Below are 27,317 nucleotides of genomic sequence, written 5' to 3' on the forward strand. Positions count from 1 at the left end.
CACTTCTCGCCATGTACTCGTCACAGCCCACGTCCCCCAGCTCTGTCACCTCCCAGGTGGAGCTGGGACCTCTGAGCAGAGTGCCCGTTTCCTCCCTCCATCTGCTTTTCTTCCGGGACCAGAAGTTGATTTGCAAGGATGTGTTCTTGTTGGAGGGACAGGAGTGATGACTTTCAAGCTCTTTCCTTATTGCACCTGAAACTGGAAGTCTCTGTTTTTGAAAGCTCTGGTTCACTTTTTTTGTCTAGATGCTGCTCTGTGCAAATATTTTCGTAAACTGACCTAAATGAGATATATATGGTGCATTCTGAACCTTGCTAGAGCCCCTTTCAGTAGCCATGTAGTGTCTGCCTCTAGGTCTGAAGGCTCAGGGTATTAGCCTGAAATGAATCATGGCTACAGTGTCAGCACTGTGTCCAGAAGACATTCCAGAAATGTTTCCTGATGCCACAGTGCCCCTGCCCTGTGGGGGCTCCCCTCACCTTACAGCTGGGGAAGCCGCGGCTCAGGAGTGCCGACCTGCTCCGTGAGGAGGGGCCACCATGACCCCCCTGCAGCCCAGCGTACAAACTTTGCTGTCTCCCCTCCTCCCAGCACCTCAGGCTTGGATCCTCGTGGGCTCATCACCTCCTTTGGCTGTCATGCTGCTAGGACCCTCCTTTCCCGGCCGGCCTTCTTACCCACACATCCTGAGTAACACTCTGAGGCCTGTGTGTTTGTCCCTGCTAGTTTCTCTCCCTCTCGTCTTCTTTCCTAACTTTTGTTGTCTTTGAGGTTTGGTCCTCTCATTCTTGATCTTTATCCTACCATTAATTATTTCTTCCTATTGCTCTTCCTATGTGCCACCAGGCTAATTTTCATAAAAATGTCACAGTGGCGCAGTTTTCCTTTCACTCTGGATCCTTCAGTGGCTTACCCTTGTTTAGTTATCAATCCAAATTTCATTTTTGCAAAGTAATTCAGAGTCCTGATCATCTGGTTCTCCCTCTTCCTGAATCTGTTCCCTCCCCTACCTGCTCAGTAATTGTCTAAAAATCCTAGCTTAAGTCTGGGTGTATTCACTACCCCCCCCCCCCCGCCCGCCGAATACCATCTCTTCACTTCACTAGGCTTTATATGTGATTCTTGTTCATGTCAGTGACTGCTGGACGCAGACATGAGGGAGTGTGTGAGAAGGTGGCTGTCCTCGTGCCAGGCTGTCCCACCAAGGCCAGGGGCCTGCTGACTTGTTCCACCGAAACAGATTCGAGTTCTAAACACAATCTGGAATGTGTGTTCATTTGATTCCAGACTATGTCCAAAATGATAATCTTGAGATCCTGATTTTAGTGGTTACTTAGTTGTATTGTTGTCAGATCACAGAGAAGGGTTCAGTACTTCCCTTGAAGATTATGGATTACAGCATTCAATTCACTGTTTTATTTTGCTGTAAACAGTCTGTCCGCTCTTTCCCATGATCCATCACTCCCCTGCCCCTGTGCCCCGGGTATTTCATAACCGTGTGCAGCAATAATTGTGTTTATTTTCATGTGAGTACCATTTCTTAATTTGGGGTACTCAAGTGAAAATTATGCCCAATTTTCTAAGATAATTACTGTAAACATGCCATTTACCAGTTATACTCATTTCGTCTAGAACCTGACCAAATTATTGGTTTCGAGCATTTTTGTTGCATCTCAGTTACGTATGCTGGTGTGTAATTACGTGTGCGCTTATGCTAAGAGACGGTAACAGTACCTGTCAGCCTGGATAGCATTTCGTGTTCCCGTGCGTATTCCCTAACTTACTGGCTGGTGCCCGCCTTGGTCCATTTCATTCCTGGGTTGGTGACTCTGGTCACCAAGCAGGGCTTCATGTGTGCGGGGCTCTAGGCCCCTTCCTCCCACTTCCCCAGAGCCTGGGCTGCCCTCCAACTCACTCTGTTTGCTTCATCATGGAGGCTTCTGTTTCTTGTGACTCTGGGACGAGGTCCTTATAGTAGGAAATCCCAAGGCTGCAGTTGGTGGGGTACGAATTTGGTATCAGAGTGTGGTGATCAAACAGAACTTTGCAGCTTGGGACAAGCTAACAGGTGGACCGTGGACATATTTTAGGAGCGAGGATAGACATTCTGTCAATTGGGAACCAGTGTGAGCCATAAGACATAATTTACTAGGTGTTTTTTCTGTCTTTTCCTGCCTCACTCTTTTAGAATATGGGGCCTACTGCCCTCTGTTGTGAACCAAGCCCCACTATAGTTCATCATCTTCAGGCACTTTGGCTTCTGATGTTAAGAGGATATGTTATTTTCAGCCAGTTTTGAATTCTCCTCAATTATATTTAAGTGCTTTGTGAAGAGAATGTTTTCTTTCTCTGTGTTTTGCTCCCTGGGTCATAGAATGCTTCCCTTTCATCTCTGTTCCTTACTTATCTTCAATCTCGAGTAATCAGGTTGATGGAAGATTAGCACTCTTGGCGTTTACAGGAGACAAGAAGCCATAGGCTCATCCCAGCAGTCACCGCTTGAGCTCATGGTGACACATTGCGACAGTGGTTTAGCCGAGTTTAAACAAGTTGTAGACAGTTGCAGCAGATTATTTTTTTAATGTTCGGAAACAGTTGGAAGAGTATTTGTTGAAAGAGACGGTCTATGGGGGGGGGGCATGTAAACTGTACTTCAGCCAGACGAGGCATAGAGGGCGCTATTGCTCTGTGTGTCGCCCACTGGCTCCCAGGCTAACAAGTTCTTAAGGGATTTTCCAGAATTTTGTAGGATTGTCAAACTACTGAAAAAACCAAATCATACTCCACCGTGACATCTGTTAACATTTAAAAACACTAATTTTCGCTTTTAGTGGAAATGGTTTACTGTGAGATCACTTTAAAAATTATCTCTGTAAAAAAAATAATTCTCTGTGTTAACAATAAAGGGATGCGTACTTATGTGTTCTCTGCATCTGCGTGCAAAAGTCTGTTGTGTGAACAGCTTACTGGGGGGCTGATAGGGAGCCCTGTTCTTGGTGTGCCCTAGTAAGCCCAGCTTATTAGGGCGGCTGACAGGTGAGCCCTGCTCTTGGTAGCTGGCTGTGTGCCTGTGGACGTCCGCAGAAATCCCTGGGCCACATTTCCTGTGAGGGTGATATTTGTTGCCAGATTATGAGTCCGTGTATGAGTGACATCTCATTTGTCCCGGTGACCCTCGGGATGTGCCTCTACCTGCTCTCCTCTCATCCCACCTGCCGCATGTTCTTAGGGCACCACGGTCCTCAGCAGGAGGGGTCTGGGGAGCACCGCCCCAGGATCAGATCGGGGTGTTCTGACCGTGGCTGCTAGCCCCAGCTGCCAGGGGTCTGGCCTTGGCCACCATGGGTCTGGACTCTTTATCACAAAATAGCTGAAAGCCAGATGCATTCAAAGAACTTCCATTTGGGCCATTATAAACAGAAACCTCTTTTGCCTTTGTAACTCATTAATGGGAAAAGTGGTCATTTAAAGTAATTATTTGATTTGTTTTGAGCCCTTAAGAGAGGAGACTTTATTTAAATGTTTTTCTTCTAAAAGCCCTAAAAATGCTTTTCATCTTCAAGTATAGCAGTCATATTCAGACTAAATTTGATTTAAAATAAGCAGTTATAATACAGTGTAAATATTTCAGCATTCAGCCAAAATAAAATGGTGAAACAAGGAGCATATCCTATGCTTTGTGTTTGTTGGTGCAAAGCAAGACGAGGGTGTGCCTGGCTGGCCTGTGTGGGCCTGCCACTTCTCCCCCCAACCCCAGGCTCCTGACTTTCCAGTGGCCCTTCTGCTCCTGGAACCTTTTGGGCAGGGCAGCAGGACACCGTGGGGTAAATCTGGAGGAACTGCAGTTATTTGCTGCCTTTCCCTCACGATTCATTAGTGAGTTGTTTTTTTGTTTTTTTTTTTTAATTATTTATTTATTTTTAAATTTTTACTTTTTAAATTTCTTTTCAGTGTTCCAGAATTCATTGTTTATGCACCACACCCAGTGCTGCATGTAATGCATGCACTCCGTAATACCCACCACCAGGCTCACCCAACCTCCCACCCCCTACCCTTCCGGAACCCTCATTGTTTTTCAGAGTCCATACCCTCGCATGGTTCGTCTTCCCCTCCGATTTCCCCCAACTCCCTTCTCCTCTCCATCTCCCCATGTCCTCCGTGTTATTCCTTATGCTCCACCAATAAGCGAAACCATATGATAATTGACTCTCTCTGCTTGACTTATTTCACCCAGCATAATCTTCTCCAGTCCTGTCCATGTTGATACAAAAGTTGGGTATTCATCCTTTCTGATAGAGACATAATACTCTATAGTATATATGGACCACATCTTCCTTATCCATTTGTCCACTGAAGGGCATCTTGGTTCTTCCACAGTTTGGCAGTTGTGGCCATTGCTGCTATGAACATTGGGGTACAGATGGCCCTTCTTTTCACTACATCTGTTTTTGGGGGGTAAATACCCAATAGTGCAATTGCAAGGTCATAGGGAAGCTCTATTTTTAATTTCTCAAGGAATCTCCACACTGTTTTCCAAAGTGGCTGCACCAACTTGCATTCCTACCAACAGTGTAAGAGAGTTCCCCTTTCTCCACATCCTCTCCAATACTTGTTATTTCCTATCTTGTTAATTTTGGCCATTCTAACTGGTGTAAGGTGGTATCTCAATGTGGTTTTGAACTTCTTTTTTTGTTGTTTTTTTTTTTAAGATTTTATTTATTTATTTGACAGAGATCACAAGTAGGCAGAGAGGCAGGTGGGGGATTGGGGGGTGGGAAGCAGGCTCCCTGCTGAGAAGAGAGCCCTTTTGGGGCTCGATCCCAGGACCCTGAGATTATGACCTGAGCTGAGGGCAGAGGCTTAACCCACTGAACCACCCAGGTGCCCCTTCAGTGTGGTTTTGATTTGAATCTCCCTGATGGCTAGTGATGATGAACATTTTTTCCATGTGTCTGTTAGCCATTTATATATCTTCATTGAAGAAGTGTCTGTTCATGTCTTCTGCCAATTTTTTGGAAAAAAAAAAAAGATTCAATAGTTTTGCATGTTTTAGTGAGGGCTCACATATCTCCCAAACTTCATCCATTCTGGAAAGGTGGTCCCCTGTGGCTGCTCAGGCTTTCGGGAGACTCCCCCTCCGGTTCTGAAGGTCACCTCAGAAAAATAGCTGCACACAGACCTCATGGTCTTTGGGGTAAAGGTTTGAGTCCAGAGGACCATCTGGGAATGAATGGCATTTATTTGGCTGTATGTACTTTTTAGAAAATCAGTCTTACAGCTTATTTTGTTGTGTTTCAATGGTTTAGCGTGGTCTCTATTTATTTTATTTTGTAGGGTTCAGAATAAGCTGGAGGTGCTGAATTATACAACCATTCCCATCTACCTCCCGGAAGTCACAATTGGAGCTCACCAGAGTGACCGTCTCTTCCAGAAATTCACAAAGGTGAGATTGGGAAACCAGGTGAGCGGTCTGCTATGAACCCTGCGACTGGCCCCAAGGTCACATCCCTGAAAAGGTTTTTGTTGTTTTTTGCCTGTTTGTTTTAGTGAAAGAGCTTCCTTTTCATTTAAGTAATTCTCCCTTCTTCACCTCCCCGTCCTGTCGCTGGTGCAGCTCCTCTCTCCACAGGGCCACATGCCACAGTGTGTTATCTTGATAGGGACACGCTGTCTGTTGTCTAGCTCTTGTCTGCAGAGCGCACTTGGGGTGTTGCTTGACTCCTTATGGTACCTGTGTCCACAGGGAATGAAGCCGTGCATCTGCGGTCGGGGAGAGCACAGGGCTGGGGTGCAGAGCCAGGTCAGGGGAAGTGGAGCTCAGCAGGCTCCGAATGTGTTACTGGTCTTCTCTGATTTCCATACATTTTTGTGAATTGCTTGTTTTCTGAATTGTTTGTGGATAGTCATTTCAGGCAGAATTCCATGAACTTCGAGGGCACATATAAGTTGTGTAGTAGAAGCTCGCAGATGAGGGAGAGACTTCTCTGGGAGTCCTTCTGTCAGTGGAAGGCTAAGGGCACGATCCATTTCTACACCAGCCATGGGTGGGGCTTGTTACTGGCAAATGTGTGGAAGGATCACACTTAGATTAGATCACCAAGCTGGGCAGCCAGCATTTAGATAAGTTTCAGCCTTAAATATTGTTGCGTTACCGTAATTCTCTGATGCTTGCAAGTTGCTTCAAGCACTGACTGGGTGTCCACAAGTATATCCCACTACATGCTATTTTACTGGAGATAACTTGGCATTTTCTTTAACAGGAGTTCTTCTGGTTGTTTTGGAAGTGATTGGATTCATTGTAGGAACTTGGGGAAGTACACAGAACTCTGAGGCCGTCCCTCAGCAGTACCCACAGATAGTGTATGTGCGCATCTCCTTTCTGACCACTGTTAGCATGTACATGTGTGGCGCTCGGCGGGATGGTGCTGCCTAGGGGCTGGGCTGGCTCCTCCCTGCCGCCGATGCCTTGTTTGCACCAGTGTCCTGCTGAGCTCAGTGCACAAGTGACCTCATTTTGTTCTGTGTCCTCAGGACTCCCACTCTGTCCAGGCAGCCGCCATGGTGCTTGGACTGGTGCTGTGGCTTCTTCTGTCTCCCCTGTGTCCCATGTGCAAGCACGCAAAACCCGTGGCCCGCCCTTCCGGCCTTGCCGCTGCTGTCCCTGCTGAGCCCTGGCCGGGCCCTGGGACATGGGCACTCTGGCTTGCACTGAGCCTCTTCTCCACCACAGCCACGAGGGCGTCCGCCACCGTCTCTCCGATGCAGTTTGCGCAGGTGCTGTGGGGGGCTTGAAAACATAAATACTCTATTACCTAGTGAGAAATTCTTGCCCTTTCAAATTTTTAAAAAATTCATCTGATTATGTCAGTGTGTTGATTTACTCATGATAGGTCTTTAACGTCTCTTAGTTTTGACGACCTCACTTTTAAACAAGGAAACAGTAGGCGGCATCTCAGAGACTTTGGAGTCACTGATGTGTGGGGCTGATGAGTAACTTTTCTAAGGCTCTCTCTCGTTTATGATGAGCGGCTCTGGCTTTCTGCTTGTCCCTCATGCGAGGTTTCCTCTAAACGTATTCGGTTTTTCCAAATGTAAGCAGGGGGTTTACGCAGCTGTCACCCCAAGTGGGGAGGGGGCCTCACATGAGTTGAGTGGCTGAGCTCTGCTCACTGACGGTTCAGCGGGCCTCAGGCCTTTTCATCTGGTCCTCCCACCCGCTCACTGCCTTTGTTCCATCAGTTCAGTCACTCTTTCCACTGAATGCTTTCCAAGTGTGTGCCAGGGACCATGCTTGTCCTAGCCACTGGAGGTGGAGATGTGGCTGCCCTCATGGTGTGTACGTCAGAGTGCAAGGAAGCAGTAAAACAGAATGTGTCAGATAATGGCGACAGGTGATGTGGAGAAAATTCCGTCCCCAGAAGAGGGCAGGGCAAAGCCTGGCAAGGCAGGGGCTGGATTTGAAAAGCTGGAGTCGTGCTTCCAGAGCCACCTGAAGAGCTGCGGGAGGTGAAGGGAGCAGGTGGAGTGTGGGGCAGAAAGGACCCAGGCAGGGAGATGGGCAGCGACAGAGGTGAGGCGCGGCATTATCAGCACAGACACAGGGAGGACGCCTCCTGGGCCAGTTGAGGGCTCTACAGGAGTGGAGGGAGAATGTGTGTGATGGGCTTTGTAGTGGGAACATTCTGGTTTCTAACCCGACACTGGGTGGAATAGGGGCACGAACGAGGCAAGGAGGCCAGTCGGGAGGCCTGATAGGAGTATCAGCCAAGGGGCAGTATGAGCTTGGACCGAGGTTCAAGAGATAGTCAGATGATGAGTACAAACAACAGAGTCTGTTAAAACTTCGTACTGGAAGAGAGAAGCAAGGAAGCTGTTTGCTGGGTTTTGGCCTCGGCAACCAGAACTGCAGTTGGAACTGGCAGGTGTTGCAAGACATAGAGACACAGGTTTCGGAGAGGGGTGCGGAATTTGTCAGTCATGTTTGAGATGTTCGTGATAACCACGAAGAGGTTTTGATCAGGTGGTTACATGTGCTGAGTTTGGGGTCTGCGTCCTCCTCCGCTCTGGAGGGAGCTTGTCATGCAAGGACCTGACTGGTGTCATATGGTACATATTCTTGCATGTTCTGGCTCACTGGTGACTGCTCTTTATTTTTTCTCTTTATTTGCTATTTTTCCATCTTCTTAAGATGAATAGAGACATCATTGATTTTTGATCTTGCTCTTGAATAGACGCATTTAAGGCTAGACACATTGCCCTTCAGGTCTGTCTTAATCTCCTAAGTCTTGATGTTGGGTTTTCCTTAGTCAACGCAGAATATTTTCTAGTTTCAATCTGATTTCTGTTTTGACCAGTATGCTAATTTGAATTATACTGGATAATTTAAAAGCAGTTGTGATCTTTCTAATTATCTTTTTGTTACTGATTTCTGGCTTAATTCTGCTCTAATCAGAAACATAATTTGTATAATTTCAATCCTTGCATGTGATTGAGACTCAGCATTTGGTCAATTTGGTGACATTTTGTGGTCTTGGAGGAGAGCACCCCTTCCGCTTATGCTGTGTGTGGCGTCCTGCTGGAGTCTTGAGGTGACATCTGTGGGGGCGTGACTCACATCACCTTCCCCCGGGCTGGTCTGGGTCCCCATGGGTCTGCTGGGTGGAACATGTGCAAGTCCGCCACTGTTGGTGGATTGGGGTGGATTGGTTCCTTCCCATGGTTCTCTGCCGTTGTGCTTTGCGCATGCCAAGGCCATGTCGTTGGGTGTGTGTGCCCTGAAGCCTCCCTTGTGGGTGGCGCTTGTCCCCAAAGTTTGCTTTCTTCACTAGCTATGTGGCGTCTTATGCCGTCTTCTGCCAGTGGCCTTTCCACATGTCCGTGTTGCCGGCGGGCGCTGTGCTCCCTGAGATGGTTGTGCCTCGCCTTTCGTCCCATCTGCGTTTTGAGACTGTCTCCCTCTTCACACTCAGTGCAGCTGCTGTTGCACTCCTGTCTCAGGAGCTCCTCCTACTCCATGTTTTGTGTGTTTCTTACCTGCTCTGTTTTTTTCCTTTCTGGCCCTCTTTTGCATTAAGGTGTTTTTTGTTTATTTTCATTCTGCTGCCTTCCTCTGTTCACTTCCTAGCTCTCATTCTCTTAGTAGTGTTTAGTAGCCAGTCAGGTAGTTAAATATCCATCCTCGATGTATTGCTGTCCACAGTGCGCTAGGTCTCTAGTTCCAGAACAGGGGTCTTGGGGCTTTCTCCTCGTTTGCCAGCTCCTGTCTTTTGTGCTGTTTTGTCATCTGTATCACTTCTCCAAGCACTGTGGGCCCTAGAGACAACAGTGTTCATCGTTGTCTGTGGTCCATGCCCCTGCAGCTTTGCCCCAGGCTCCCCTGCGCCCTGTTCCCTCCGCTCTCCATGCTCTCACTCTACAGCCTGAAGAATCCTGGCTGACAAAAAATAAGAATTCTTAAGTTTAAAAATGGTCTCTAGGATCCTTGTTTTATCTGTTTTTTTTATTTTGGAATGCTTCAAATTTACAGAATGAATGAGAGTAGAACATACCATCTGCCGAGCCATCGTGAGCTCTCCAGATGCCCTCTTAGCCACAGGCAGTGCAGAGGTGGTTCTTAGTGGGCCCCTGCAGCAGCCCCGCCTGGCCCTGTGGGGACGTAGGCTCTCGGGCCCCATGCCAGTCCTCCGGCACAGACCTCCTAGGGATGGGGCCCAGAATCTGGTTTAAGGAGAGAACTGTGGCTTTAAGGCATTCTCTTCCCACCCACAGCACAGCTGTCAAAGCCAGGAAGTTCATATTCCTATGTTCCTACCTCTAATCTATAGACCCTTCAAGGTCCCCCACCGTCCCAGAGCTGCTCTGGAGAGCAGGAAGACCAGATGTAGGAGAGCGGCCTGCATATGGCTGAGCCTGACCTGTCCCTCCGGCTTTCCTTGGCATTTCGGAGGAGGACAGGACAGGCTGTGTTCAAATGGCCCTCCGTTTGGTGGTGTTTGCTGTTTGCCGGGACCAGGCTTCAGATGCCTGCCTTTCTGAATCTCCTGGAATCCAACGTGTCAGCTCAGCCCAGGGCACCCGTGGGCCTGCGCTCAGACTGTGCTGACTCTGATCACTTGGCAGAGGGGCTGTCTTCACTGGCAGTTGCTCTTTTAGTCCTTGTAATGTAGCAATATTTCAGGGGGGGAGGACTGTCCATCTCCTCAGTGGGCTTGCACTCAGTGGCTCGGATATTAATGTAACGGTCGCCAGACTTTGCCTTCCTAGCTCTGTCACTGCTCCCCCAGTGCTGTTTCTTACCCCACTGGAAGCCAGCACTTTCTCTCCTCCCTGCACGTTCACTTACTTGGCTGTGTGGCCACGGACCCCCAGGCTCCTATCCTTCACCCACACGCCTGCATTTACCTCTGCCTCTCGTGGGCCAGCAACTCCGAGCTCATGGCAGTCCTGCAGTCCCCGGGGTGGCGTGACAGGGTCTGGCTTCCTTGTCCCCGACTCGTAGGCTTCTCATGTGGCGAGGGGCCTGGCATTCATGGCCTTGGGGTACGTGCTTCCTGGGGTAGCTGACGTGTGACCTGTTTCACACCACGTTCATATGTCTCAGTGAACATGTATATCCCAGCTCCTGCTGGTGCCCCCGCACACGCGTCTGTACTTTTGTCTCTGCTTGGGTTCCTAATGTTCTTTGGCTAACATTTGTCCCAGTTTCAGAAGACTTACTAGGACCTCTTGCTAGGTGTGGCCTGCACCCCTCTCCGAGTACTCCCATTCTTGGGCCCCAGTCAGCCATGGGGACCTTCGAGCACATTCTGTGCCCTGATGCTCTTCTGTTGTTTCCATCCTGTTTCTCCATGACCCTCAGCCGGGCGTGTTCTTCTTGTGGGGCTTCCAAGGTGCTCATCTTCCCAGCTCTTTCTCATTGGCTCCTAGATCTGCCGGTCCTTGTTTCCGTGTTTAATTGTAATCCTAGTCCTGTTTGTTTCTGGAATTTCCATTTTTTATTATGTCAAGTGACCTGCTGAAATTATTTTGTCCCCTCCTTACTTGAACACACTCATCACAAAGTTACCTCTTTTCAATTCATTTAAATTGCCCGGCTCTCTCCCAGTCCTTCCATGGTTGATCATTCAGTCCTGTTTTCCTGTGTGCTTTCTTTTTCTTTCCTTTAAGCGCCAGTTACCGTAAAGATAGCTGGACACTCTGGATGGCGTTTTCTTACCTTGAGAGGAGGCAGATGCTGTCTCTGGCAGGCATGAACTTCCAGCGGGTCACCGGAGCCCATCCACAGACCCAGCACCAGATGCCCAGTGTAGGATTGTGAGGCCTGCTTTGCTTGCCCTTTGCCCTTCCTGAGGAGGGCACACTCAGTGGGGCTTGCTGTGCAATGGGTTCTGACCTGTCCTTCTGTCTCCACCAACCCCTCCCCTGCGGCTTCTTGGGCTCGCAGCTACCCCTGCAGGGGTAGGCGGGCCCTGGGGAGGCATTTTTGCAGGCACACTGGCAGCTTGCCTCTTCTTCTTTCCTCCTGGGGACCTGGAACTTCCCTGCCTTCGTGCCTTTGCACAGATGTTTTCCCCGTCTCTCTTGGTGGCTCAGGAGGGACGTGTCGTCTGCACCGGTCCCCCAGAAGCTGAGTATGTTAGCCATTTGAATCATAGACATGCTGGGGGTATTTGGCAGTTTTCCATCATTATTATGTTCTGTGTGTTAATGTCTTACTTTTAAATTTGTGAGTATTTAGAGAATCTACTCTATTGAACTTAAAATTTTAATGAAATACTTAGAAATGCTGGAATTTTTAATTAATTTTTAAAATTTCTAAGCGTTAAAAAAAGAATTTTAAAAATGTCTAAGTATTCTAAAGAAGCACTTTTAGAACAGTGTTAGATTTGCAGGAAAGTTGTGCAGCTGCCGGAGTGTTCTCGTGTGCCCCACACCCCACTTCCCTTGCTGACGTCTTACGTGGGTGTGGTGTACTGTAGCAGGGGACTGACCGGCGTCTGTGCAGTACTGTTCACTGAGTCCATACCATGTTTGATGTCCTGAGTCTCCCTAGTGCTCTGTTTCTGTTCCAGGATCCCATCCAGGGGCTATCCATGGACCATCCAGGGACCACATGACACTGAGTTGTCACGTCTCCAGAAACTCCATTTGGCCATGACTATCTCATTTCCTTGTGTTTGGTCCTTAGGATAGTTGTAAGGAAGATGGTCAGGATTTTATAGACCGTTCCTCAGGTGGGGTTTGTCTGATGTTTTTCTCAGGATTAGCCCAGGTTTGTATTTGCCAAGAGGTGAAGCTCTGTTCCCACCACATCGCGGGCCACACACACACACACACCACGTCCCTGCTGGTGTCGGCCTTGACGCCCTGGCTGCGGCCATGTAGGTGCTGCTCCCTTTGCAGGAAGTGACCATGCACTCCGTAGGCTTTGCAGGTGCCCGCTGAGTGGGAATTGTGTGAACCTTTAGAAGAGTGCCGATGTTTTTAAAGGAAACTCAGTTACTTGATATTTAAGAAAAAAAAAAAAAGGTAAATTGGAATTAGATAGAATGTAAATCGTAGTGACCAATTGTCCTCATTCACAGAGTATTCTGTTTGGATGTCTGTTGTTACCAAGTGTCGCCTAGAGAGCCTATGGTGGGAGGTGTAGGGATGAATGATGAAGGCTTTGTGTCGATCTCACATGCAGCTGTTGGGGAGACCTGGGGAGATCTGCTCCCAGAAAGGGGTCCCTGGCCAGGCTGCAGAGCTCTTGTCTAGAGATGATCGAGGGAGCAGCGGGCACAGCTGGCCTGCCTCCGAGACACCTGATGCGCTCGTGGGTTTGCTGCTGGGAGACAAGTGAGCAGCGTGGGGATGTTTAAAAGAATTGTTTCTGCAAGAGGAGGAATTGTTTGATGCTGGAGCAGAGCATATTCTCTGGCTACTTGTTTCCTGGAACGCGTGGGGTGGTGGGTGCCCTTATGGCAGAGACCCTTGGAAGATGACTTTCCTGCTAGGCTGTTATTCATTTTCTAGGGGAAAAAAATGTGTTTTTAATGTTGAAAATGTGTTTTAGCCACACTCCACCAACAGCATGAGAAGTTTCTGTAAACCTGGCACATGTAATAAAGGTAATGAAATTACTACAGTTGCACCTCATGATTTCATGAGGAACTTAAAATGTATCTGCAGCATGCTTGTGGAGACACTGGGAAGCAGGAGGGTGGGCTCTGCACGGGGTAATACATCCATTACTTATGATGCATATTTTATGGTGGATCCTGAACTTGCTGGTACTTGTGGTTAGGAGTTACTGGATGGCACTTCTGAAGTGCCATCTTGGAAGCAGGAGCAGTGCGCGGACCTTTTGTTTTTAATTAAACGTCACAGTCTCCCTTTCTCTTCTAGGATCTTTCTGCTCCTTCTGTCTTTGCTATTTTGGGTCGGGGTATAAATTTGTTTTTTACTTACACCAGCACTTTTTTACTCTTGTGGATGGGATATTATTCTTGCTTATGTTTTCAATAGCTTCTCTTTCTTTAAGCATCTCAAATACAGTTTTTTCTCTTCTTTGTCTGGTAATACCAGGTTTGGAGGATCATCCAGACTTTATCATTTATCGTTTCCTCTGATTCTTACCTATAGGGGTGGTTTTTTCCCTTCTGTGTTTTGGAAACTGTGATACTAAGTTCATGCTTTGTGGGCCTCTATCCGTGGACACGTAATGAGAGTCCCTCCTAAATACAGGATCCCCAGTTAAATTTGAATTTGAAGAAATGATGATTCTCTTTTGGGGTGAGTGTGCCCCAGACGTTTCAGGAACTGGGGCATCTGACGCTGTTCACTAGCTCTGGCTGTCCTGATCCTGTAAGGACTGATTGCTGCTGCCAGCCCCCAGACTCACGACCAGCAGGGGCTCCAGGCCCCTGAGGTAGTGCAGCTGGAACCCTCAGACCCGTTTGAGGACAGATCGTGGCTGTAAATCCCCCAGATGGCAGCGGAGGTCTCTGCAGGGCCCGGGCTCTCTTCTGTTCTGCCTTCCACCGGAGCTGCTACCCTCCAGAGCTGTGCTTCAGTAAGGACTCCCCTCCCCGGGCCCTACCTCACCCTGACGGCAGCTCTGCCTTCTGGCTCCAGGCAGCTCTTCTCACGTCCCCAGGGCCACTGAGGCTTCAGCTTGCCACGCTGGTTTTCACCCTGCTCTTCATTTCTAACCTTTGTGATTTCTTGCAGAGCTCAGCAATGCATTTAAAAGCATTTCTAGATGTTTTATATCAAGAGCTCTTTCAGGGCTCTGGGGCTGTTGTTTGGCTGGAAGCAGAAAGCTGCTGTGATGTTCTCCATGCTCTGCAAGCTGGTTTGGGTGCTGGGTCTGCCTGTAGCCGCACTAGTGAGGGTCTGAGTTGGAAGCTCTGTCTCTCTAGGCTCAACAGGTGTTTGCTTGGTGAGCCCCTGGGACAGAGAATTCATTAAATCCCCGACTCTCAAGGCAAGAAAGGAGAGCTGACTGATGAAAGACTTTCTGTCTCCTGTTAGCATCAGAGAGTCCTGTCTAGAAGACATATTCAGGCGTTGTGTGGGCACTAAATTATTTCCGGGAGTGACAGTCTACCCTGAACACTTGCTGGTAAGCTTAACACTGCTGCCACCCCACAGAACTGTCACCTCCCCATTTTGCATTTACTCCCCTGTCCCTTGGCAAGTCTGTTGTTCCAGGCACTGTTGTCAGCATCGGGGCCACATTGGGGACTAAAACAGTGTTGTTCTCAAGGAGCTTGCATCCTGGTTGGGGAAGGAGGTCCAGCCAATAAGCTTACATGTAACAGGGCATTCAAGTGGGATGGGGCAGGAATAAGTTGATCTTGGGCAGAGGTGTGCTACAGAGAGGGGTGACCGAGCCGCACCTGCGGGCAGGGCTTTGGAGGTAGAGGCAGGCTGGGCCTGCTGTGGTGAAATGGGGGTGTGGGGGTGTAGGCAGGGCTAGAGGTGAACGTGGAAGTTAGCGGGGCATGATTGGGGATGGGGGCTGTAGGCAGTGCTGTGAAGCCTGGGGTGACATTTTCGTGAGACTATAAGCCAGTGCGCTGTTTTGAGAGTGATCGGGTCTGAATTATGTGCAGAGATTATGTGCTTGCCATGTTGGGTTCTAGGGTGGGGGCAGAGAAGCGGGGGGTGTTTGGGGAGTCTTGGTGAGAGATAAGGGGGACATGGCTGTGACTCCCGGGGTGAGCTACGTTCTGTTACCCGAGAGGCCCTGTTTGCAATGATGGGCTTGCCCTTTCCCAGGAGTTGGATCTGTTCCTATGTGTCAGGTTTATAGCTAAATAAGCTGTTGTGGAAAGGTTCCAACAGGGGGTGCTTGAGGGAGGGATGCAGTGTGGGAGTGGGTGTGCTGTTTGTCTCCCTACTTTCCTTCAAACCCTGGGGTGGGTGCGATGCTGGGAGCAAGTGCAGGCATACTAGGACCTGTCCCCTTCAGTGGCTGGATCATGAGGGGCGAGTTGAGCTGATGGGTCACAGGGTTTGTGAGAGCAGAAGCTGTTTGTCAGAACGGTGGTTTTGTTCATGGGGCCACAGGCACGCTTAGTCGTGGACACCTGTTAGCCTGATGCTCACTGAATTCGCTGATGAACTGGATGAACCCAGAAAGGGTGGCTCACTGGAGCCTTTCCAGGGGATAGCCTGTCACCCCAGATGCCTGTGTGCCCTGTCTGCACACTGGAGTGGTGCACACTGGAGTGGTGCTGTGGTCCAACCCGCGTGTCAGCCACATCCTCCTTGTCAGGGGCACTCGTGGCAGCGGCTGTCCCAAGCTTGAAGAGCATGAGGACTGCTGGGAACACAGGGTACCCCCCAGCCTTTTACAGTTGCTCCCTTACTGGGAGGATTGCAGCCTGGGCCTCCTTGTCAGACTCAGACTTCAATGTTTTCATGACACTTAAGTAGATTCTGCAGTGACAGTGACAGGTGCCATTGGCAGAGCTGTGACGGACGCATTCCATGCAGGGGGCGTGGCAGGGAGTAGAAGTGCCCTGGTCACAGAGGACCTGCCTCTTCCTCCCCAGATAGTGTGCTGGCCTGGGGCCTGGAAAGGTGGGATGTTAGGCTGGCAGCTGCCACCCTGCCACCCCCGCCACTGCTCCCCACCTCCACTGCTCCTCCATCCACCGTTGCTCTCCCCTCTTCCCCTGCTCTCCCCTCCTCCCCTACTCTCCCCTCCTCCGCTGCTCTCCCCTCCTCCCTGCCCCCACTCCCTGCCCCCGCTACCCCCAACCAACCCCTCTACGTCACTGCTACCAGCAGGGCAGGGCAGGCTGCTGGACCTCAGGAGGAGAGTTTGGATAGAATGGTAGAAGTAGGCTTTCCCATATTTTGTTGGCATGTTGTTTTATTTCTAAAGGCTGAGTCAGGTTCAGTCTGTTGCTGGGCTAAGGAGCGAGAGCACGTAGGGAGGGAGGGAGAGGGCGCAGGGCAGCTGGAGGTTGCGGAGGCGCGAAGGGGATCCCGGCTTGCAGGCAAGTATGGCTGCTCCCGGAGGACTCGGAGGACTTGGACAGTCTTTCCATAGAGCCCGCCCCGCTTTTGCGGGAGGAGCCACCCTGAGGGAGAGTGGAGCCCTGCTCTGTAGGACCCAGGCAGACCGGCTCTTGTTGCGCCAGAGACACGGCTGCTGGAGGGCCGGTTGGCCAGCGAGAGAAGCTACCTGTGGGGAGGTGTGGGGCTTAGCATGCTCAGGTCAGTGCGGGGCATGCACACCAGCCTGTACGCGGGCTGCTGCCTCAAAAGCCTCATGTTCCTGAGTTAACCTCACTGGAGCCCCTTCCAGCCCCAGGCTCAGAGGGTAGATTGTAGCAGTTAGACTTCCTGCATTTACGTTTGCATAACAGAAAGGTTTTTGTGTGTAGCATGGAGTCCATTGGTGCTTTGATGGCTAACGAGTCTGGGGGCAGGGGTATTGGTTCCCAGAAGAGGTCTGGACAGGTCAAACTCTGTAGCTACGGAATGTTCCTGGTGTCACATTTGCATGGTGGGTGGTGTGTCTCTGTGGATCCTGTTGCCTTTGTGGCTTCTCTTGGAAGCCAGTCAGTGGGGATGATGGGAGGGCAGTGCTCACACACACACACACAGTGGCAATGTGGGCTGTGGAGGTGAGCTCTCATGGACTCTGGACCCCTGCCCCTTAGCTGGCCTGCCTCAGTGGGTCCAGAGGGTCAGCCTAAAGGAAAGCCGGCTTTGGTGGTCCAAAGCCAGGGACCCCGCTGCTGTGTCCGGCTGCCTGGCTTGGGTCCCCCAACTGGAGCCTCGCTGCCTGCCTGAGCTGAGGGACACCCTTGGGGTGAAGATTCCACGTCCTCCCGTGGCTGGGCAGGCTCCATGGCACCGGGGCCCAAGTCTGGGCGGCGTGCGTCCAGGTCACGGGGTTCAACTGGCTCATTTTGCTTCCTGCAACGTTGTGATTTTTACTTCTGCTTGTCCTTGTGGGATTTGAGCTACCATTTATCCTGGGGCACAGCAGTCCTGTACCCCAGAAGTGGCCTGTGTCCCGGGAGCCAATGGGCTAAGGGTTTGGCTCTGTGTTTCCTTTTTGCTCTGATGGCCTGGAGTCAGGGGCCCAGTTTCAGGCTCTGCACCAAGGATGGAGTGTGTCACTGCAGAACTGCCTCTTCCTTGGAGCTGTCCTCTGCCAGTGTCAGCTGGTGCCCTTTCACTGCACAGCCCACCCAGACACCATGCAGAGGATGCGGGGACAGACCCAGTCCCTGTGCCCCACAGGCTCGCTGATCACTGGGCACCACACACATGAGCACAGTACATGGTGTAGTTCCTGGGCTCATGGTGGGAGTTCAGGTGTCAGGTGTCAAGAATCTCAAGATTATAAGGATGATGGTTTGCCAAGTAGACGAGGGCCCTCCCCAATTTGGGGGGAGAAGGAACAGCTTTGTGAAGGCTAGAGGCAGGGGATGGGTCATGTATTATGTGAAAGAAAGAAAAAGAGGTAGAAAGGACTTGTATCATTTCTAAATTGAAGGTGGTCTGTGGGCTTTATTTGGGATTACTCATTGACTACAAGAAGCTCTCTGCTGTGAATTTCAGAGCTAGGGAGACAGTGGGGCTCGGAGGTTGGTTAGCTCAGGGCAGCTCCCTAATATGGGAAGATGTGGAGGACAGAAGTTCAGGGTGATGGTTCGGAAGATGCTGTCCTGGCTGGCGAATGCATTCTGGTAGCGAGTGGCAGGTATGCAACACGGGCCAGATTCTTGTAGGGCCTTGATGCCCTCGTGCTTGTTGGCAGTAAGAAGAAGAGGCCTTCTGGAAGGCTGGCTAGGATGAAGGTGGGGTGTATGGGACGAGGGGACCTGGGGCAGGGGTGAGAGTAGAGAGGCCGGCCTGACCAGGAAGCCATGCACAAGGACAGCTAATTATGAGTAGCTATGTTCGGCCCCTAGCTGCTGTCTGGGAGGACAGGTTGTTACTCTTCCCAAGTGAATGGGCTGCAGAGAGGCTGTCTGAGCCGGAGGCTGGAAGGTTTCCTTCAGGGCACAGACCGGGCTCCATCCCGTCACATTGAGTCCCTGTGCACAGCTGGGTGGGGGAGTGCTGGGGAGGACGCCATGCACAGCTGGGCTTGGGGTCCCTGGGTGGGGGCGTGGGGGGTGTTGTGAGCATTTCCTGTTTGGCTGTATTGGTGGCCTAGGGGTGCAGACTAGTGAAGACAGACCTGTTGAGAACAGAAAGTTGCTAAGATTCCATATAAATGGGAATTTTAAATTTTGGTTTTGTGTTGTTGATCCTGTGACGCGGGTGTTAGTTCAGCTCTCTCATTGCTCCGGCTGGAGTCAGGGTGGTTTTCGGGCACCCATCCATCATACTCCAGGTGACTGCCTGGGCAATCTCAGGTTTCTCCTGAAGTGATGTATGCAGAGGGGCACGAGTGTCTGGAGTCTGAGTTTATTTATCCATATATTTCCCATTCACTCAGCCCCCATTCTTTTGTTGGCACAACCTGTGAACACTCATGTGAGTGCCGATGTATGCATAGCAGGCTACTAATTTTTTAAAGTCATTTTTCAAACCCTATACTGGGTTACTTCTTATTTCTGTGCAGTCCTTCCTTGGGGCAGAAAAGCTGTGAATTGGTTTCCGCTTTACTGGTTCAGTGTCTTTTCAATTTAGAGAGGCCAGATGCTATTAAGATACAGAGCTCCCTCCACAAATCTGATCATGTCCGAGACAGTTGCCAGGACGACAGAGTCTTCTGCTTTCTCTCCTGCTATTTTTATTTCTTTACTATCTCAAGTTGTTTTTGTCTCAGTCCCAAGTTAGCATTGTCTAGAAGAGTGGTACTTTGTCGCTGGACTATGTCAACACCGTGCGGTCTTGCCTCCGCGGGGCTTTCTTGGGTAAGGCCACACTCGCAGTAATGGGAGAGCCTTGGAGTCGTTGGCCTCAGCGAGCTGACGGAGAAAGCTTACTAGACTCCGCTCGACACCCGGGCCTCAGAACTTACCTGTTTTTTTGTGTTAAACTGCAGATTCTCTGTTTAGAAATTGTTCCGCTGAGTGAGAGTGAGTGCATGGTGTCTGCGGTTGCCCCTTGCTCGCAGGCTGGAGGACACGCTAACATGGCTGCTTGCTGAGCACGGGGCTGACACTCCTTGTCCGTCCGCATGCCCTGGCGCTTAGGTTCCCGCGTGTGGAAGATGACCTGCGTCCCTGGGGCAGGGCAATTCGTGTCAGACATGGACTTCTCACCTGGTGCTTCAGGTTGAGTGTGATTGCAGATGACCACATGCTGTCTGGGCTCTGCTGGCGCCGGGTCACAGGGTGACGTCCTCACATACAGCCTGGCAGACCACAGGTGCCCGGATGTCGCCGTGTGTGCCCTCTGTTCTGCTGTTGGAGAATTTCTAGCAAGAATATTGTTTTCAGGTCTTTAAACAGAGGTTTGAGTCAGAGCTTTCCCACTCGCAGCTAACATGAGTCATGCAAAGTGCATGGTGCTGTGATACTTAGGGCAGTGGGTTTGGCAGCTAAATACGGATGTGTTTGTAACAGGCTGTGGTGTTTATGCTAAAAATAGAAGACACTTATTCTTAAAGAGATGGCTTCTGAAAATTGTCTTTGGTAAAATAAGATTTTAGGGGATTGATTTCAGTGTTTTTAGACTGAATTTATGCTTAGCAATAAAGAAAAATTGGGGACATTGTATATCAAAGAAGTCACTTTAGTCACCTGTGGTCTGCCAGGCTGTATGTGAGGCGTTCTTCTTTAAAATTAATAAAACATTTTTATTTTTGGAACTCATTAGCATTTATATGTAATAATTGATAACAGAAGTTGAACATTGGAATCTCCAAGTCACTGCAGACTTTCTTAGCCATTTGAGCTCCTTAGAGTGTCTAGAAAAAGCAGAGACCGTCATACCTGTTACAGCCCACTTCCCACCCCAGGCAGGGCTTCATCTGATCCTTTTTTAAAAATTATCCTTTTTACAGTCCCACAACGAAGGACCTGGTGCCAGTATTAACACATCTAGTTTAGCTCTCCAGGAGGACTCAGCTGAAGAGCTGTGAGCATCTGTGAGTGCCCCTGACACGCCTGCCTGGAGCCAGAAGTTCCCCAACAGGACTTGCAGTAAACCTGAAAGGGGGTGGAGAAACCCTGAGAGCCCACACCTAGGCCAACGTAGATAGGGGCCGGGCGCTGATGCATGCCCAGGCCTGGCACAGCTAGAAACCGGAGCAGCAGAGCTCTACCCATACCAACTGGAGGGCGAACAGAACACTGGAGGGAAGGAATGGAATTCAGTAAAAACGAAGGCAGCACACGGGTGAGACAGACAACTAGCTGTTGCATCATTTCCCAAAGTTAGCGCATGCTAGGAGTTGCAGTTTAACTTAACGGATTCTTACACGCGGTCATGGAAGATATTCCTGGACTTGAGACTTGAGGGTCCAGCCTGCCGCCTGCAGTCAGGTGGCTTGGGCAGGTCACTTGACGCCTTTCCGAGGAGAGATAGTACCCACCTGCCCCTCATGGCATCAGAGCGCGTGAGACAGTGCTGGTTTTGGAATTCAGTGACTGCCTGCTTGCATCAAGCAGGTGAGTGACTGCCCTGGACACCAAGAGGAGAGACAGGGGAAGAGAGGACACAGTCACCCTGTCTGCGTCAGGTCACTCCTGGAGGAAGGGGCAGGAGCTGGGCAAGAAGAGCTAGTCGTGGGAAAGGACGAAGACGAGGCAGAGGCCGGGATAGCCGGTCACCTGCTTGCTCATGGAGAGCCACTTGGGAATGCCTGAGAACCCAACACTCACCGGATCAGGAGGTGCGTGTGCCAGAGCTAGGGCTGGCTTCCTTCTGGGGGCCTCCTGCTACCCTGTCATGGAGCCTCCGGACACTCCTCCCAGAGGTGTGATTCCTCACAAGGCAGCTATTTTTGCCGCACGTCTCCAGGAGAGGTGGTGCTTGAGGAGGACAGCGCTGGCTGGTGAGCAGGGCTGAGAGCCGGCAGCCTTCTTGGCCAGAACCGGAGCACCAGCCCCCAGGGGCCCTGCGGGAGCAAGTGACTCACCACTGCCCTCTGGCCTTGGGAGAGGGGCTGGGTAGAGGCGAGGTCTCCTCAAGCAGGGGACACTTCAGTCCCGTAGCAAGTGAGGTTCAAAGTTTGTATCTTACTTTTCTGTTTTCCTGGCTTCTTTTGGCTTGGTCAACCATCTTCCTCTTCTGTTTTATTTCTTCTGCTGACTCATCAACTACACCGTCTGGTTTCACATTCATTAACACTCCAGGCTGTTCTAGTGCATGTCTGTCCCTCACCAGCATCTGCTCACACGTGGCTGGTCAAATCCTGCCAGCCCACACACAGCAAGCTGACTTCTGTCCAGCTCCCCTGACCTCTGCCATGGTCAGTTATCTCTAGAGGAAGCTGTTCTCATGACCTTTCACCCTGGCTACTAGCTATGCTGTCCAGTGCACTCTGTGCAGGCCCCGGCCTCTGTGTGACACCTCTGCATAGCCCCAGTCCCCTCCTGCCTTCACTGTTCCCACCACCCAGGTCTGTTGGCAACGAGTCGTTAGCTCTTGCTCAAAAAAGTCTCCCGCACTTGCGTTTCATTTTTATAGATGGCGGCACTCAGCACGGACTTCTGCATTGGCCACTTGTTTCCTCTGACACCCTGAGACTGCCCCCTGGACCCCTGGCCACACGGCTTCTGTGGATAAGTCTGAAGTCCTGCCGTGTGCCATCCCGTACCTGAGGGACCTGTTCTCTCTGGCTGCTTCTGAGACCCTCTTTTCATCTCTTTATCACTACTTCCAGCCACCTGGTAACCACGTGCTTCCGGGTGATTTTCTTTGTGCTTATCCTCCTGGGGTTCATGGAGCATCTCGGGTATGAGCAGTTCATTGTTCACGTATCATTTGTAACACGTTTAGTCATGATTTCTCTGGATGTTTCTTATTCTCTTCTGGGGACTCTTGACAGTTCATGACCCATAGGTTGCTGAGGCTCTGTCCAGTTGTTTTTGGCCTTTTTCTCAGTGCCTCATCTTGGATAGTTTCTGTTGTCCTGTCTTCAAGTTCACTGGGGTTTTCTCATGTTTATATAATATGCTATTAATTCCATTGTGCTAGGTTGGGTTCTCCAAGGAGCAGCAGCCAAGATAGGATCAGGTAGATATTGATGAGAGTTTTGGGGAAACACCTATGAAGGGTCAAGGGGAGAGAAGATATAAGGTGCAGGGAAGCCCTTAGTCCTTGGTGCCATGTGATGCCTGGGACAGGAGAGGGAGGGAGGCGTATCAGCGGTGAGGTGGATCTGGCCAGGCTGATAGGGTGGCCCAGGGCCAGCGATACCTGTCAGCAGAGTCCCATGTCCTGAAGAAATAGGAGGGCCTAGAGCCTCTGCTGCTCCCGGCCAGGCTGAGTGGGCACCTTCTGTGGGGACATGGCCCAGTGTGACCGTGGTGGTAGACACGGGCAGCAGCTGACGCTGTAGGCACATTGGAGCAGCACACCCAACCAGTGGAATTTTATTTCAGATATCCTTTTTTTTTTAACCCTAGAAGTTTATTTATTTCTTTTTATGTTTTCTGGTTTTCTCATTACTTTCACTTCTCACTTAATTCCTTGAGCATAGAGTATTTTTATAATAGCTGTTTCAGTGGTCTTTTCTGATTTTCCATCTTTGTTACCTCAGAGTTGGCTTGATCTGTTCTCCCCTAGTTATGGGTTACATCTTCCTTTTCCAGGGTTAGAGACTTCCACGTTCAACATCCGTTGTGAGGTCTCTGCTTATGAGTCCTTGATTTTGTTTCAACCCTTGAGGAGTGTTTGACTATGTACCCAGCAGGCAGTTGACACACTTGCAAATCAGCTTAAGCTTCTGGGGTTTGATGTCTTAGCTTTGTGGTCAGTCTTGAGCAGTCTGGCTCATAGGGGAGGGTTAGCCTGGTAGCCAGGTGTGTGGTGAGCCCCGGGTGCTGGGAGCTCAGTCCCTCAGCCCCAGGAGTCTTGGCAGCCCCCAGGAGTGCCCTTTCCCCACGGGGCTTCTGCCGGCCTTTGGGACCATCACCCCACATGTGCAGGGACATGCGCAGCCACAAACCAGGTCCATCCCCATCAGTATGTCAGGCCTTCTTTTCTGCCCACAGCCCTCCCCTCTAGCTCTCTGCCTGCAGATGCTAACCAGCCCGACCTCTGTTTCTGGTGTCCAGATGGTGGGGGAAGCTGTGGCCATCAGGAGGCATGGGTTTGTCTGGTGTCCTCACATGGTCTGTCCCGAGCAGCAGAGCCGCGGCCAAGGCTGCAGGGGGTCCAGGTGGACCGTGGCCACTGTGGCTGCTCCCGTGGGCCATGCCTTGCACTGTCTGGTTGCTGCCTGGCCTGCTGCCGAAGCTGTTTCCTCCTCTCTGCCAACCAGGTCCCGTCTGTTCCTGAAGCCTCCGATCCCATGAGTCAGACCTGGTTCCTCCATCCTCAGGCACCTCCATTCTGACAAGCTGTACGTGTTCTGTGTATTTCATGAGGTTAGAGAAAATGGGATTTATTCATGCCACTCAGGACACTAGGACACAGTGTGCTTTATATGCAGAGGGAATTGAGATTTTTCCCAGGAGAATGAGTGAATAAAGGTAACTGCTCTCAGCTGGGTTCTGAGGGAAGCAGCTGGGAGAAGTCTCCCTGTGCGACCTCTGATCTCATCAGCCACCTCTCGGCACAAATCCCAGCCTGGCTTGTGGCGTTTCATGACGGGCGACGTTCCCTGGAGTCAGACTCTCCCGCAGTCCCACTCTGTATAGCATCACCTTGCAAACAAAACGTATCTGTCTCAGCCGCCTCTCCTTGAGCTACCCGGCTCCCTTGTCCCTCGATCCCGTCATCACCTTGTTCACTTTCTCTTAGGGCAGCGGGTAGCAGTTTTTTTGAGACAAGCCAGAGAGTAAACAGTTGAACTCTGTAGGTCCTGCTCCTGCTGTCCCCAGGACTTGTTTCTGCCACGGGACTGAGCACCCGTGAACCTTGTTTCTACAGGACAGTCATCAGCCAGGTTTGGCCTGCAGGCCATAGTTTGCCAATCCTACACAAGGCCATAAATTCACATGGGGATGTGGGAGCCCTGACTCCCCTGCACGGTGTGAACAGAGCGTCGTCATCTGGACCAGAGTCTTGTGCGCATTAAGCGAGAACCTGTTCTGGTTGCTTGTGTCAGCATCTGTTTATTTTTTCCTGCAGTAAGCAGTTACACATAGAGAATTTCACATCAAGCACAGAAGTCTGGAAGGGCACATCGAAGGGTCGTTTCTCACCAGGAACGCTCCACAGAGCAGGGGCTGGCCGCCCAGGGCGGGTGATAGGCCCAGGGGCCAGAGGGGCTGGCTGCCTTGTAGTGGGGGCAGACTGAGCCAGAGGACGTGGACTTGGAGTCTAGTTCCATGGACAAGCTCCTGAGCCTTCCTTTGAGGGAAAAAGACAAAACAGAATAGCAGTGTGTGTGCCTGGGTCTTGCCTTTTGTTTTCCTTTTGGATTCCCCGAATGCTCTTGGCATGTGAGTGGCTCTGTTAATGGGGTACCCCAGGCCTAAAAAGCAGAGCCAGCCTATGCTGGTCTCCTGCTCCGAAATGCATGGGCTCAGCCCTCCCTCCCGTCTTCCCGGCAGTCCCCAGCAACACAAGTGCCTCTGCAGACTGCAGAACCCCTACAAACCCGCGTGACCTGCACAGGCGACAGCGTGGGAGCAGGGCCTCAGAGCACACCTGCCGTCAGCTCTGTTTGGCTCGGCAATGGCCTTTGGAGCCCCCATTAGTGGCTCCCATTGCTGTGGCTGAGGTTGGATGCCTGGTGCTGATGATGAGAGGGAAACTGATTAATTTTTTCAAATACTTTAATACTTAAGGGCAGAATGAAGGGTTTTTTTATGTAGTATGTACGAATCTGTTTATCCACATTGACTTGTAAATACGAGAAAGTAAATGCAATGTTTTGTTCCCACATATGTAACTTGGCAAACCTAGTGTGCTCCAGTGTTTCCCTGGCCAGGCGTGGCTCCGTTGCAGGCCCACCCTGCGCTGTGGGGCACTGCCTTCCATAGCCACCTGGAACCCACCGCCCCTGACTCTTGCTGCAGACTCCTTTGCCCGAGGGAGTAGGCTTGTGACCATATGGTGTGGTCTCTCTGGATGCCATGAGGGCTGGCAGGAGACCTCTGCCCTCTCAGTCTCAATGCTGCCCCGACAGACAGCCCTCCCGTGTCTAGTCCAGTCTGCTTCCTCCCCCTGCTCCTGGGAGCTGCCACTGAGGTGGGGCCCGATATTTGACACCCCCCTTTGTCCGCTTCCCTAACCTGCCCTGTAGATGGTAAAGGGCGGAGGGCCCATGGTAAGCTCACCTGAGTGCTCCTGAGACTGCTGTTCCAGCCAGAGTGCCGGCCAAAGCAGTGCCCTCTGGAGGTGCAAGTGGGTTGTTTGAATGACCACCCTCAGAGCCTGAGAACAGACGTGCTGCTTCCCAGGCCAGAGGCCACACTCCATGCCTGCATGCTATGGGCGCACAGAGGCTGGCGGGGCTCTATTCCCGTGGAGCAACTGCATCGAGCTGGGGCTCGTGGGCCTGTGAACCCTTGTGACTGTGGCCTTCCCTCCCACAGCTGCCGGGCCGCAGGTACTGCCCTGGATACAATGCAGATGTGGGCGACAAGTGGATCTGGCTGAAGTGACGGGTCATCCTCCACGCTCTACGCTGTGACAACGAAGAGGTTTCCAGTCTGACCCGCTCCTATGGACTCCATGTGGCTTTAGAGTTGGGGGGGGGGGATAGTCAATGTCCTGAAAATGTCACCAGGGGAGAAACGGCCTGGCCAGAAGCAGGCTTCCCTGAGAAGTGTCTGGGCGCAGGATGGGCCTCTTGCTTTAGGAGGTTTCACGGTCTGCTGGCTCTGTTGGGCAATGATCCATAGTTACCACAGGGAAGAAAAATCTGCTATTAAAGACCAGACGTGAGTAGAATTTCGTTACAGTTGTGTTCTGTGTCGTGCTGAGTTGATACTCGGTTTCTTCAGACTTCCAGAAATAAAGCCGATTCCACAGCGTTTTCCCTCCATCATCTGTCCACACCCGCACCCGCCCCGTGTGTGCACACGTGTTTGCTCATGCGTCACTGACCATGTGCTGTGGTGGGTCTGGTTTATTGAGACAGAGGCCAGGACTCAGGGGGTTTCTGTATGGAGAGGGAGAATCACATTTCCTTACATAGAAAGCAAAAAGAAAACTTGCCTGCTCGTTGAGCATTTCAGGGGCCTGCCCTGTTGAATGGGAGAGCTGTCCCCCAGAGCTGTGCCCCTGGCCATGTGTAGACCCCTGGACACCTGTCCCTGTTGAGATTTGGGTGCTTGAAGTTCAGTGTCGCATAGAGGTCAGTTCCTTGGCCACACAGGTGCACTGGCAGCTGCGCAGGCTCCTGCTCCCGCACCTGCTCCCATACTCTGGGCTCACTGGGATGCTTCATGGGCATCCCAGTAGTGCCCAGTGCGAAGGAGGCCCAGACCGCTCTCTCCTCCCTCCCCTTCCCCAGCTTCCCTACTCTCCTCCCCATCCCTTCCTCTCCCCTCCCTGCCATCCCCTCCCCTGCTCCCCTCCTTTTTTTCTTGTTTTCTTCCCTTCCTTCTCCTCCACTTCCCTCCTCCGCCCCCTCCCCTCCCTGCTCCCCTCTTTTCTCTCTGCTGACTTCCCCTCCCTCCCTTTGCTCTCCTCCCCTGCGTTGTCCTCCCCCTGCGCTCCTCTCCCCTCCCCTCCCACCCTTCTTGTCTTGCCTTCCTTTCCTCTTCCCTCCTTCCTTT

At 51.1% G+C, this 27,317-nt stretch overlaps 1 protein-coding gene across 1 annotated transcript in view; it reads left to right on the forward strand.

Annotated features, from left to right (window-relative positions):
- NDUFA10 (NADH:ubiquinone oxidoreductase subunit A10) overlaps positions 1–26,487 on the forward strand; it is a 47,378-nt gene extending 20,891 nt beyond the window's left edge. The window contains exons 9-10 of the mRNA XM_004743742.3: positions 5,338–5,446; positions 26,130–26,487. Coding sequence (XP_004743799.1) covers positions 5,338–5,446; positions 26,130–26,198 — 178 coding nt within the window. The 3' untranslated portion in view covers positions 26,199–26,487. The remainder of the gene's footprint in view (positions 1–5,337; positions 5,447–26,129) is intronic.
- The last annotated feature ends 830 nt before the right edge of the window (positions 26,488–27,317 follow it).

This window comes from Mustela putorius, unplaced genomic scaffold (genome assembly GCF_011764305.1).
Source record: "Mustela putorius furo isolate JIRA1106 unplaced genomic scaffold, ASM1176430v1.1 tig00003869_pilon_pilon_pilon, whole genome shotgun sequence".
Lineage (NCBI taxonomy): Eukaryota > Metazoa > Chordata > Mammalia > Carnivora > Mustelidae > Mustela > Mustela putorius.